The sequence below is a fragment of the Macrobrachium rosenbergii genome, chromosome 48 (assembly GCF_040412425.1).
Source record: "Macrobrachium rosenbergii isolate ZJJX-2024 chromosome 48, ASM4041242v1, whole genome shotgun sequence".
Classification (NCBI taxonomy): Eukaryota; Metazoa; Arthropoda; class Malacostraca; order Decapoda; family Palaemonidae; genus Macrobrachium; species Macrobrachium rosenbergii.
This window is the reverse complement of record NC_089788.1, coordinates 28,757,166-28,770,919: the sequence shown is the minus strand read 5'-3', so window position 1 is coordinate 28,770,919 and position 13,754 is coordinate 28,757,166. Positions and strand designations below refer to the sequence as shown.

At 35.4% G+C, this 13,754-nt stretch overlaps 1 protein-coding gene across 13 annotated transcripts in view; it reads right to left on the bottom strand.

Annotated features, from left to right (window-relative positions):
- Nucleotides 1-13,754, bottom strand: part of LOC136831325 (uncharacterized) — a 471,746-nt gene that overhangs the window by 6,184 nt on the left and 451,808 nt on the right. For 10 of the 13 annotated variants that reach the window (XM_067091564.1, XM_067091565.1, XM_067091566.1 and 7 more), the window contains 3 exons: nucleotides 5,968-6,138; nucleotides 5,047-5,187; nucleotides 4,777-4,893 (listed from right to left, as the gene is read on the bottom strand). In XM_067091564.1, coding sequence (XP_066947665.1) covers nucleotides 4,777-4,893; nucleotides 5,047-5,187; nucleotides 5,968-6,138 — 429 coding nt within the window. Of the gene's footprint in view, nucleotides 1-4,502; nucleotides 4,572-4,776; nucleotides 4,894-5,046; nucleotides 5,188-5,967; nucleotides 6,139-13,754 lie in introns of all 13 variants that reach the window. The other 3 variants (XR_010850841.1, XR_010850842.1, XR_010850843.1) reach the window with 1 other exon arrangement.

The following is a 13,754-nucleotide window of genomic DNA, read 5'->3' as shown; positions in this document are numbered from 1 at the left end:
GTTGGCAGATTTTTCAATAAAATATTTTAATAAATATTTACCCTAACATAAATTTGCAAAGAATATTAACCCTTAAACGCCGAGCCTCTATTTACAAAAACGTCTCCCGTATGCCGGCGGTGTTCGGGAGTTAGCGCCGAAGCGGAAAAAAATTTTTTTTTCAAAAAATCACAGCACGCTTAGTTTTTAAGATTAAGAGTTCATTTTTGGCTCCTTTTTTGTCATTGCCTGAAGTTTAGTATGCAACCATCAGATATGAAAAAAAATATCATTATCATATATAAATATTGAAATATATGACAGCGCAAAAAAAAATTTTCATTTATAATTTTATACAAATCGCGCTGAGAGCAAAAACGTTAAAGCTAACGGATTATTTTTTTTTTGTATTGTACACTAAATTGCAATGATTTTGGTATATAACAAATTTTAAAACGATCAAAGCAACACAGAGAAAATATTATCACAATATGATGAATGAATCCGTAACGCGAGGACGTAAAAAAAGGTTTTTTTAAAAAATTCACCATAAATCGAAATATTGTGCTAGAGACTTCCCGTTTGTTGAAAAATGAAGCTAATTGATTGAATATTACTAAACTGTAAGTGTTTTAGCTTACAATTGCAGTTTTCGACCATTTCAGTAGAGTTAAAGTTGACCGAAGGTTGAATTTTTTCTATTTATCGTAATTTATATGAAAATAATTCAAAACTGATAAAAGCTACAACCATGAGTTATTTTCTGTTGTATTCTATATGAAATCGCGCACATTTTCATATATAAAAGTTTATGTAACGACTAATATAAAACGGTGCAAACATTACGACAACGTGACGAAAGAATTTGAGATGTTCGGCTGAGTTACCGCGCGGACGTAAGGAAAATGTTTTTTTCAAAAATTCACCATAAATTGAAATATTGTGCTAGAGACTTCCAATGTATTGCAAAATAAAGGTAAATGATTGAATATTACTAGAATGTAAGAGTTTTAGCTTACAATTGCGTTTTTCGACCATTTCGGTCGAGTTAAAGTTGACCAAAGGTTGAAATTTTGGCAGTTATCGTGATTTATGTGAAAATATTTCAAAACTGATAAAAGCTACAACCATGAGTTAATTTCTGTTGATTCTACATGAAATTGCACACATTTTCATATATAAAAGTTTAGGTAACGACTTATGTAAAACGATGCAAACATTACAACAACGTGACTAAAGAATTTCTGAGATGTTCGGCTGAGTTACCGCGCGCAGACGTAAGGAAAGTTTTTTTTTTTTTTTTTCAGAAATTCACCATAAATCGGAATATTGTGCTAGAGACTTCCAGTTTGTTGCAAAATGAAGGTACATGATTGAATATTACTAGAATGTAAGAGTTTTAGCTTATAATTGCGTTTTTTTTACCATTTTGGTCGAGTTAAAGTTGACCGAAGGTTGAAATTTTGGCAGTTATCGTGATTTATATGAAAATATTTCAAAACTGATAAAAGCTACAACCATGAGTTATTTTCTGTTGTATTCTACATAAAATTGCGCACTTTTCCATATATAAAACTTAATGTAACGACTAATATGAAACGGTGCAAACATTACGACAACGAGACGAAAGAATTTCTGGTGCGGACGTAAGGAAAAAGTTTTTTTTTCAAAAATTCATCATAAATCAAAATATTGTGCTAGAGACTTCCAATTTGTTGCAAAATGAAGGTAAATGATTGAATATTACTAGAATGTAAGAGTTTTAGCTTACAATTGTGTTTTTTTACCATTTCGGTCGAGTCAAAGTTGACCGAAGGTTGAAATTTTGGCAGTTATCGAGATTTATATGAAAATATTTCCAAACTGATAAAAGCTACAACCATGGGTTGTATTTTGTTGTATTTTACATGAAATTGCGCACATTTTCATATATAAAACTTTACGTAATGGCTAATATAAAACAGTGCAAAAATTACGACAAAATGACGAAAGAATTTCTGAAATTTTCGGCCGAGTTACCGTGCGGACGTAAGGAAAAAGTTTTTTTCAAAAATTCACCATAAATCGAAATATTGTGCTAGAGACTTCCAATTTGTTGCAAAATGAAGGTAAATGATTGAATATTACTAGAATGTAAGAGTTTTAGCTTACAATTGCGTTTTTTGACCATTTCGGTCGAGTCAGAGTTGACCGAAGGTTGAAATTTTTTGTAGTCAAACTACGGTACGTCCACTTGGCACCCAACAGACAATTTTAGTCGACGTATGATACGTCCAGTAGGCGTTTAAGAGTTAATCTATTGTAATGGATGCTGAAATAATGACTTGCTCTCCAAAACTATCTGTATTCTACACAATAAATAAACATTAGACAATTTTTCAAGGTTAATTTCTTTGACAAATACATTAAAAAGAAGCCTATGAATTCCAGCATCCAATTTTCAAATGAGAAGCTACTGAAGCACAACCAACAGCTGGAGAGCAACACAAGACCAGCATACAAAGAACTGGGGGTCCCTACAAACATTACTCTATCATGTATTACCATGGAAAAATACAAGCATTCCTGTACAAAATTTCACTAATTCTGCAATGCTACAAAACATGGTTCATCTTAAAAACTAACCCTGAAACAGTTCATATTAAAAACCAACCCTGAAATTAACTTTTGGCACTGGTAACTAAATTGAAAAGGCTTTAATACTGGAGAAGAAAAATTTCCCAACTGACACATACCTTACATCATACTACCCTACCAATAGCTCCCATAAAGCCAGAACAACATTACGGTGAAAATAAATAAATAAATAAAATCAAACACCTGTATTGTGGACACTATTACAGAGGGGCAAAACTGCTTATTATGCACTGTATGTTTTTATTTGTGAAAAGCCATGACTCCAAACCATAAATACACGATATATAGAGTAACATGAAATTAAGGCCAATCCTAAAAATATTAACTTAAAAATCTAATTAAGACCAATTGTGAACTGCTTGCCAAATTCTCTGGATCTCAATGCCAGATACATCCATCAAAGTAGCCCCAACTGGCAACAAAAAGGCTTCAGCAAGATCAGCCTAGTGAGAAAAGGAAAAAGCAAGCAGTAAGAACCTCCAACAAAGAAATCAGCTCACTGAATAAAAAAAAACATGCAACAAAAGCAAGTTGACACAGGTACACCAAAAGCTTTAAAGTCTACCTAATAAAAAAAATCAGACTAATCATCTGCAACTAGCTCAGAGAAGTCCGTAAATTCAACATTCTTGACACTTTCAAGGTAGTCTGAGAAGACAATTTGTTGGTCTCAAGTTCCTAATTAATGGAAGCACCATACCTTCATATAAATGATTCTGAGGCAATAGGTTATATGCTAGGGCAGCACTACTTTGAAAAGTTTTGTAAATGCACTGGGATATCTTCAGTGTGTTATTATGCTGAACATATGGGTCGATTATTTTCAATCACGCCGCTGTAAAAAACACATCTTCACAACAGTCTTTGCACTTTTCGAACCAATCTCCTGTGGTCTGGTGTTGATTTATACACTCAAGTGGTTTCGTGTTGATTTACACAAGCAATCTGAAGTTGACATCAAATTCACCCATATTTTTACCCTCATGAAACAATTTCAACAAAATTCACCAAATTCCATGTTAGAATCTTCCTAACAAGTTAAGATTATCCATCTACCTGAGGAATTTATGAACACATCCAAAATTTCAGACATAAAATAATCATCAATCATAATGGGTCAGTTTTTGTTGAATGAACTATCATGGGGACAAATAATGTTAACTGGAATTAATGCATAGTAAAGGACAGAAGTTTTTTATTATTGATAAATTGTAAAATTTAGAAAGACAAACATGTCAAATTTCTTAACAGTTATGAAACAACTCGTGATTTTCTTTCCTGTAGGGCATCAATTCAGTGAAAGAGCTGAGAAATGGACAGGCAGGAGGTCAGCACAGAAAACAAAAGACAATAGTACAAAACCCAAGGGAGCTGACCAAACGAACACTGAAAACAACCCTGTCCTGACTTTGACGCACCATGCGAGGGAAACAAAGGTTACACACTTCAAGTTGATGTATGTTGAAAACAAGAAAAGCATAGGCAATGGGAAATCTTATATTCTAATTAATCAAGATTAGTTACAACATATGAAAATGCTTGGCAGAACGATGGTAGACTGGGTAACCAAGGTTAATGCTCAACAACTAACACTCTACTTGCACTGGAGAAATGAATGGAAGAGAAAAATTACACCCACTCATAAACTTCCTTGTGATTCCTAACGACAGAAACCAAATGAAACAAGGACCATAATTTCCTGCCTAGCCAATGGAAAAGTTACGAAAGGGAAAAACAGAAAAACACAAAACACTGATCGTGCAATAATGCCAATGCTGACACCAATGTGAATAACTCTTGAATAATTTACTGTAACAAAAGTCTACACAGACAAAATTGGTGCACCCCAAAGAAGCGGGATCTCGGCAAATGAGGAGGCTGATTACCATATTCAAATATGTCTTGATGAGGAGTGCCAGCATGACAAACTTAAGATGTGTTGGTAGGCTAAATGTCTGTAAGAGATTTGACACGTTAGGTGGCGGCCTTAAATGACTTACCATGCAATATATCAGAGAGACAAGTAGGCACATGTCTCCGTATTACCGATCACAGACAGAATGCACTACTTCAAAACATATTTACCAGCCTAGTTTTTATCATTTTTAAGTATCCTGAGATTTACAGCCAATACATAACTCGAGTTATTCAAGAGCTTACTTTTTGTCTTAGGTACTGCAGCTGCCGGCGTAGCAGCCTTGGATTTAGTAGGAGTCTTTTCGCCCCTTCGTTGGCGCTTGGATGGGGTCTTAGCTGCTTTCTTTGGACTTTTAGTCTCTGCAAAATAAGCAGGATAAAAGGAAATAAGCAATAACTGAAGTATGTTCATAAGGCCTTTAAGACAGAAAATAAGCAATAACTGAAGTATGTTCATAAGGCCTTTAAGATAATGTCAATTGAGACAAAAACTGTAAGAGAGCACATACTGACCATCATCATCACTATCACCCAGTTCTTCCGATTCTACACCGCTTTCTCCAGAAGAATCTTCTTTCTTCTTGCGCTTCGACGCTGGAGACCTCTTCTTCCTTCTCTTTAGCTGATTTTCATCAGTATATAAGCTCAAGTCCACTGAAAAGTAAATAATTTGTAAGTAAAATGGACAAAAGAAGGCTGAAAATTAATGAACAAAACCTTTTGGTGAAAGTCAACAACAAAAAGTACCACCAGGAAAGCAGTCATGGGGTTATTGTATGAAAGTCAAGGGAGGCGAACTCTAAAACTATTTACTATATATGTAACAGATGGTGTCATAGGCTATGCCCAAGATTACAGGATGTACAGTAAGATTTTTTCTAGGTTTGAAATGTATTACTTGAGCATATGTAACAGGTGGGTGCACTGGACTGTGAAGCAGGAGCTTCCAAGTACCAGCCGCACAATGAAAAGGACAGCTATGCAGCACAAACACAAACACTGACCAAAAATGGAGCTTTTGACAAAGTTGCATAGACTGTTAAGAGTCAAGACTGAAGTAATGTTGTTGGATATTATTACGAATAAGGAACTGGCAGAAAGATGAGGTATCATGTGGGTGGAAAGATCTCAAAGTTAAGATTTGTTTAGATATAAGATGGGAGGAGGAACAGTAAAAAATAAATAGTACTAGACAATGAAATATCAGGACAAGGCCTGCAGGAAGGCTAAAGAAATCATAGAAAAAAGGGAAGGATGAAGACCTAAACATGTTAGGAGCTAAGTTTGGAAATGCACAAGGCAGAAGAGAATGTCGAGAATAGTTTCCATGGAAAAGAAAAGAAAGGTAATGACACTACGTCAACTATTATGGATGAACACCTCAACAGCTATACAGTATTTCCAAAATCTCAAGAGGCTACCACCCATACTTACAGCCATCAGGGTGATCAGCATCAACTTTTGGCTTGTCTGTTATTACACCTTTTTCTAGGTCAACAGCTCGCTGGAGAATATTGTTAATTCTGTTGTATTCATCTTTTTTCAACTTCAACATCTTCTTCTCCTGGCGTTCTAAACTCACGGACGTAAGGATGCAATCAAAATCTAGAAAAAATAAAAATCATTTGAAGTGCCAGTTTCCATTCTTGAAACCATGTTCTACTAATTCAAGGGTTCAAAGAACCACCAAATCATATTTAAAAGGCACCAAGCACTCCTGATATTCTAGACTTTTAAATATTTTAGTCAAAACATCTTATGCATAAAACTAACATCTGCAAATACAATTACTTCAGGTCTAATTATTTTTGTTACCATGTAACAAAATCTTCAAAAATAATGCTTGCAATGCAAAACAATTTCCCTGAAACAAAAGTATCATTAAGCTTTTCCTTTTCTGTGAAACCAATTTTCATTATTCTGAGCAATTTTTGCCAGACCACTAAATCAGATATCATAGAACTTCCCCGACAGATGTGTTCTGCAATGAATGGGAATAATTCAGCACCAAGATAAAAAGGCAGTTACATGTTGTAACCAGTTTTTCACTACTTATGGCAGTACACAGGTCTTGGCTTTTACAGTCTTATCCGCTGAAAACATTGTGACTGCATTTCATAGTGAAGACCAGGCTTCATAAAGGCCTTATCCCAACTACCTGGTCCTAAATCTAGTTCTGAAAATACCCACACTTTTTTATCCCTTAATTATTCACTACCTTTGAAATTTAGTGCACTTATGGGCTTCTCAATTTTCATTTAATAAAGTATACTGAAAGGGATTTGCTCTCTTTTTATCCTAGATCTGTTCTAGTGTCTTCCTTTTTTTCTTCCATTTTCTTCACTTACAGTAAATGCTGTGCCTTAAAAATTCTGAACCTGAACAGCCAGGTGGCACAACCCAAAGGAACAGCATAAGTTAAATTGCAAAGCTAAGCAGCCAGGTTGGGAAAGCTTTGGGCTTTACATGGTGTTGGTAAAATTCCTTGATATTGAAAATAATGTACATAACCAAAAATTTTCTTACGCATACACTGTACTGTACTATATACTTGAGGATAATGATACCTTAGTTCAATAACTGCAACAGTATTTCAAACAATTCCAGTATTACACCATATAATTTGAAGATTACTCATAAGTTTAACGAGACCAATGAATCTCAAGCTCTCACGAGCCTGGCACAAATCAGGCTTACATGGGTTTTGTCAACTCATATGATGGGAGACCACATTTTTACAGTTTAGATGGCATTTTACTCAACTACTCCACTCCCCATGTACAGGTTGTGACATCTTGAAACTGAAAGCATGTACACAGGATCAGTTCAATAGTTAGTTCAATTCCTGGGTATTTATACTGCATATCCTACTTAGCACATTGCAATGGTACAGAGAATCTGCAATTAACTAGACTCCCCTCTTCCTCCCTTCTACCAATTTCAACACATGGCTTCTGACCAAACATGCTCTCAGGATGCTACTGCATACCCCAACCTCTTTAAAACAAATATTTTTTCAGCTATGCTAACCTCTACTGTAATATCTATTTCATTACTACCTACACAAGTTATCTTTTGTGCACTTATTTTGCTAAACTTCTTGGACTGAATGACTGATTTATATATTTTAGGCATACATGCCAAGCACTGGGGCAACTAAGGCCATTCAGCGCTGAAACAGATATCGACAGTATAAACGTCTTGGAGAAAAATAACAAAAAAAATCACTCCCAAAAAGTTCCAGAGCGTTGATAATGTTACGGAAAAGGGGATGATATCATCATCACAAAACCTGATAAAGAGGGGAAGACAGAGCTTTTATATAAGGAGACATACATCAATAACACTTAAGAACCTTTAATGATAAGATCTATGAAAAATTAACAAGAACTCTTAGAAAATTTTGCTGGCTAGTGCAGTAAATCAGACCATATGGGGTAATAAAAAGAACATCGACTTCCTAGCATCATTCAAGACAGTCAACCCCTCTCCCCTATTTTCATGGACTACCAAATATATATAAGGATGGGATTCCCCTATGCCCCATAATATCCAGCAGGGACTCTTTCATGTATAAACTATATAAATGGCTTAAAAACCTATTACCATCCTTCTCTGGAATCTACTCATCCTCCCACAGATTATGCGCAGAGGATTTTTTACAAAAAAACTTACTATCTTACACATCCCCTTGAGTAACATCAAAATGCTCAGTCTAGATGTAGAATCCTCATTTACTTAAGTCCCAATCGCTGATATGTTGTCGTTATTAAGGAGGAAGTTACTGCTATTTGAAGAACATTTTCCTCTTGGCACTGACCAAACACTAAAACTAATTAATTTCTTTGTAACTAGCAATGTTTTCTTTTAATGGTGATTTTTATAAATTTGTTGTATCTTATATTCACTTCCTAAGCTACCATGATGTCTTCGTAAAGATCATAGTTGGTACATGGGTACCTAGACAAAGAATTTGATACGATCCATCAACACCCAACACAAATGCTCTACCCATAATACATTATCGAGAAGGATATTAACAAACTGAACCGAATATACAACACAGGTCCCACAACAACATGCAAATAGATTATAAAACCAAAATAAAATTTCCTTACGACAAGAACATATAAAAAGCAAATGGACACATTAAATCTAATTCATTTATTTGTCATTATCCCAAATCCATTGGGAGTTCACTCATGAATGTAAAAAGCAGCAGCAGCAGCAGCAGCAGACACCAGAGTTTATCAGATACCATGTAGTAACTGTAACGAGCTTGACGTTGGGGAGACAAGTAGATCTATCTTGCAAAGAATAATAGAGCAAAAAAGATCAGAACAATATGCTTTGGAGTTGGGGGATTTTTCATACTACAGTATTTCGAGGTAAAGGCCATACCATAAACTGAAGTGGGCCGAACTGGTTTTCATAAGTTGCTGTCCATAAAAAAAGGAAGATAATGGAATCTTCCATCATCAGTAGTCAAACCAACAATATGAACCTGTCAGAACACTGGAAATCTGATTTCACCGATGAGTTAACCCTCAAGCCTCTTCTCAAACATATAGTTCAATGAATATGCCAACCAGACTCGATGCAGACAGGAGATAACGTGGCCCAAAACACAAGGGAATAACCTATTTTCCATCCACCACGGGTCAACAGTCATCTACAAGCCAGCCATCAACGTCATACTGCCACAGCTGCATATGCCTTATATATACTCATGTCACTCATCATTTGTCCATATTTTACCAGTGAATAAGGATACAGAAGTGTCCAAAATATATGGTTGCAACATGTATATAGTGTTTTTATGGGCTTTTTTATCATCATCATTCATGTTTACTTACAATAAAATGGCAGCAGTACCAATCACTTTCTCATGCAATGACAGAAATGTTTGCAGCAATTACCAGTGGTACACATGACTTGAGAGAGATTCTTATGAATAATTTCACCTCTAGTAGGATGAGGATTCCTTCATCCACCTGGTCCTAAATCTAGATCTGAAAATATCCATTTTTTTTATCCCTTTATTATCCACTACCTTTGAAATTTAGTGCACTTATGGGCTTCTTAATTTTCATTTAATAAAGTATACTGAAAGGGATTGCTCTCTTTTTATCCTAGATCTGTTCTAGTGTGTCTTCCTTTTTTTTTTTGGTAAACGTTCCCTATACTTTTTTCTTCCATTTTCTTAACTTAAATGCTGTGCTTTAAAAATTCAAGGCCCTTACATTTTGATGGTACCAATAGTTGTTGAAATGGTCACAAGTCAAAGTACTGAAAAATATCCTGTAAAGTACAAATATATTTGAACTGTCAGTAGAGCTCTAATGTAATTTACTTACAACTTTTTATCATTTTAGTACTCACATCCTTCATGTTTTTGGGGTCATTCTTCATACTGTATAATTTCTTTTAAAATACTGTTTATTTTATATGACAACATTTACATTCCCATGTTTAACTTACGTCAACTTATTAACATTCCTCAGGAGAGCTGTTAATCAGCTCGGTGGTCTGGTAAAACTAAGGTATACTTAACTTTAACTCAGAATCTGCAGTATATTTTCTGTGACTTTCAACCATTTTGATTGTGGATGTTAAGGAGATAACAAAAACAAAGAATGAATTTTGGCAAGCATTCAGAGCATTTGACACCTAAGGCTCCATAACAAAAGTAAACAAAATACACTGCCATCTACTGAGGAAAATGAACATCAAACTTTCACTATTTGGAGAGGAAAGTCAGAAAGAAAACAAGAATGTATCAAAGAACAAGTAAAATCGGATCATAGTAGTAAACGAGCATTCTAATGATTGTATATATATATATATATAAAAAAAGACCATGGTTCACAATTACAGTATACTCAGGATAGTGAGGGAAGGGGGCTGGTCTGTTTTTTAATGAAGGCATTTTCCTTTTGCCCAACATCTTAGGCTTCACAATAAATAACCAAAAGATGTAAAACTTCAGAGATGTTCTTGTGACTACTGCAGGAGAGAGATTTAGGGAAACCATCACTGAGCACAAGAAATGATTCAGTTACCACTTGCTAAAGATGAAACTAAACATGCAGCATGTGAAACAATTAGGAAACGGCACAAGCATAATCTAAAACTAACAATATCACAACTTTAATTCATTTAAAATTTACCGCATTTATATAAAAAAAGGTAATCTGTATTTTTCACCTAGCATTTGTTAATTTGCAAACAAAAGTAGCACTGAACTATGCTTTACTCAGCAATTATTGACAGTGAGGATGTCGGTAGCACTCAGCTATCATTCTTGGCAATGATGATGTTAATGAAACTTAGTTTTCAACTGATGATTTTGAGAACGTAACCATTACCAGAATGCAAATGTTACATGATCACAACATTTACATTTTATGATACTATATGACAATTTTGTGTATTCCATATGAAGATATTGTGTTATACATTTAGCTGATAATTTTGAGAATACAAACAATACCAAAATCCAAAGAGCTTATGATTACAATTATCATATAATACTGTACAATAATCTGTTTGTTCATAAGGGGAAATGTGGAGTTATCGCCTGAACCTGCAGCACAAGTCAGAAAGGGAGCAATGGCAAGGGTGGTAAGGATGGACAGTGAATACTATGTTAACAAAGCACTGTTTCGTACTGGAACTTAAAAAAAAAAGGTAGTTTACCATCTTGGAGCCTGAAACCCATTATTACCATAGATTCTTATGGGGAAATTATGATCTTTTTACACATCATCAGGAACATATCCCTCGCTTAACAGTTGAGTTTTGTTTTTGTTTTCTCCTTCTAATTCAGTCGTAAATGTAAGTGGTCGTAGGTAGAACAGGTTAAAAGTCGGCAACTAGAAAGTGGTCGTAGGTAGCACAAGTTGAAAGTTGGCAACTATTGGTATACACATTTTGACTAAGCAAAGAACACTGGTCTGGTGTTTTATAACTTTTCTTCCCTAGATGTGAACCACAACAGTCAACTAACAACTAGGTACATAACTCATTGCTACTAAGTCAACAGAAGCATACTGGATTTTAGGGATCATACCCATTCATCACTCTATGACCTGTTTCAGAATTGAACAAAGGTCATCCAGTGTATGATGTAATCATAGTTATTTATAATTGTATATTTTGTTTGTAACATCATATAATACAGAAAATTAATGTTAAACAAATTATGAATAATATTAGAAACAAGTTGTTGCGCAAGGTGATGGTGTTTTGTTGGGGAATCAGGAAGTGGGCGAGGTGACTGCCGGCCGTCTTTTCTGTGTGTGTGTTGACAGGCGTCGGTTGGCCTCCTAGCCGGGTGTGCAAATGTAGGCTGATTTCTGTTTTCATTTATTTGGCGAGGTAATACGTCCAGAGTGTACTGGCAGAGGTGTATGGCCAGCATTGCACAGGTTAAGCATGTGTGGGAGTTTGATATGGAGCGCCAAGGTGTAAGTTGCTGCATTGATTAATCATATGTACTTATGTTTATGATGGATTTGGAAATGTTATAGTGGGATATCCTGTACGTTTGTATTTGTAATGGAGTTAGTGTTATTGCTGTGTTGTGTAATAGACTGCTTACATTTTATATTTGATTTTATGAATATTGCTGTGTTGTTTTGCATATTTTGTTAGGATTACATTTTGAGTTTCTGTTTAACAATTTGGGGGTTTGTTTTAATTTGGAAACTTGTTTACAGGCTGAATGTTACTCAATAAAGTATTCATGTGGCACTTGGTGACTTTGTATCTACCCGATCTATACAATTCAGCACCTGCTACCCATGGTTGAAGGAACTTTGATTGGACATTCTACACATCCCTGCTGGTCAAGATGGATCGAGCCAAGAAAGTGCGTACATCAGAGAGGAGGAAATTCAACCAAGCCCTGAAACTGTTCGACGAGAGTGTGAAGCAAGACGACTCGACAGAGATTTTGAAGCCTGCATTTGATGAGGTCTGTGACGCCTATAAGAGGTTAGAAAATGCTAATGATGATTTTATCTCGTGCATTGATGAGTCTCATGAGAATTATGTTAGCCTATTAGAATCGGCTGAGGATTATATAATTGAAGTGTATAGGTTGAAATGTAAGGCACATTCTCAAGTACTTGCGAAAATAGACAGTGAAAAGGGTAAGCAAAAAACAGACAACACGAAGTTTATAGTTAAGAAGCTTGAACCTCCTAGATTTGATGGACAAATAAGACTGTACCCATCCTTTAGAAAGGACTTTGACAGATTAATGATTAAGAACTATGGGGAGGATCCATATGTCCTTAAGCAGTGTTTGTTAGGCGAAGCCTTGAAAGTGGTGCTTGGGGTTGATGATGATTTCCATAAGATGATGGCCAGACTTGATGAAAAATTTGGAAATGTAACAAAGGTGGTGGACTCTGTTTTGTGTGAGATAAGAGCCCTTAAGCCTGTGCCAGAAGGCAACAACAAAAAACTTGTGGAATTGGTGAATACTGTGGAGAGGGGATGGCTTGATATGTGTAAGCTAGATCTTAAATCAGAAATGAATAACACTACTGTAATTAGCTTAGTAGAAAAGCTCTTACCCCCAACATTGAAAAGGGAATGGGTTTTAAAAGCTAGTGAGTCCCAAAGTGAGAAGGAATTTGGAAAATTATTAGAATTTTTAGAAAAAGAAAGGAAGGTAATAGAGTATGTGCAGGAAGGAGTGAGGTCAAGTACAACCACTGATAGGGCAGCAGTGCACAGTGCGACTCATGAGGATCGCTGTTATTCAGATAACTTGAATGAAGCAATTAAGCAGTTAAGAGAAAACCAAGAGTCACAACAACAACAATTAAATGAATGTATTGTAAACATGAACCAAATTGTTTCAAACTTATCAAGTCAAGCTAGGAGTAGACCTAACATGCCACCTAACATTAATAAGAACTGTTGGTTTCATGGTACAGCTTCCCATAGCATTTTGGATTGTTCAGGGTTTCAGTACTTGGATAATAAATCTAAATATGAGCTGTTAAAAAGCAATAGAGTATGCTTCATCTGCTTACGAAAGGGACATGTCAGTAGTGACTGTTTGAACAGAGAGTTATGTCATGTTAAAGATCAAAATAATGAAGTATGCGGCAGACCTCACCACCCTATTCTCCATTCTTTGTTTGTACAAAATTATTTCACCAGTCGAGTACAGGGATCAAATAACTTATTGTCGAGGGAGGGAG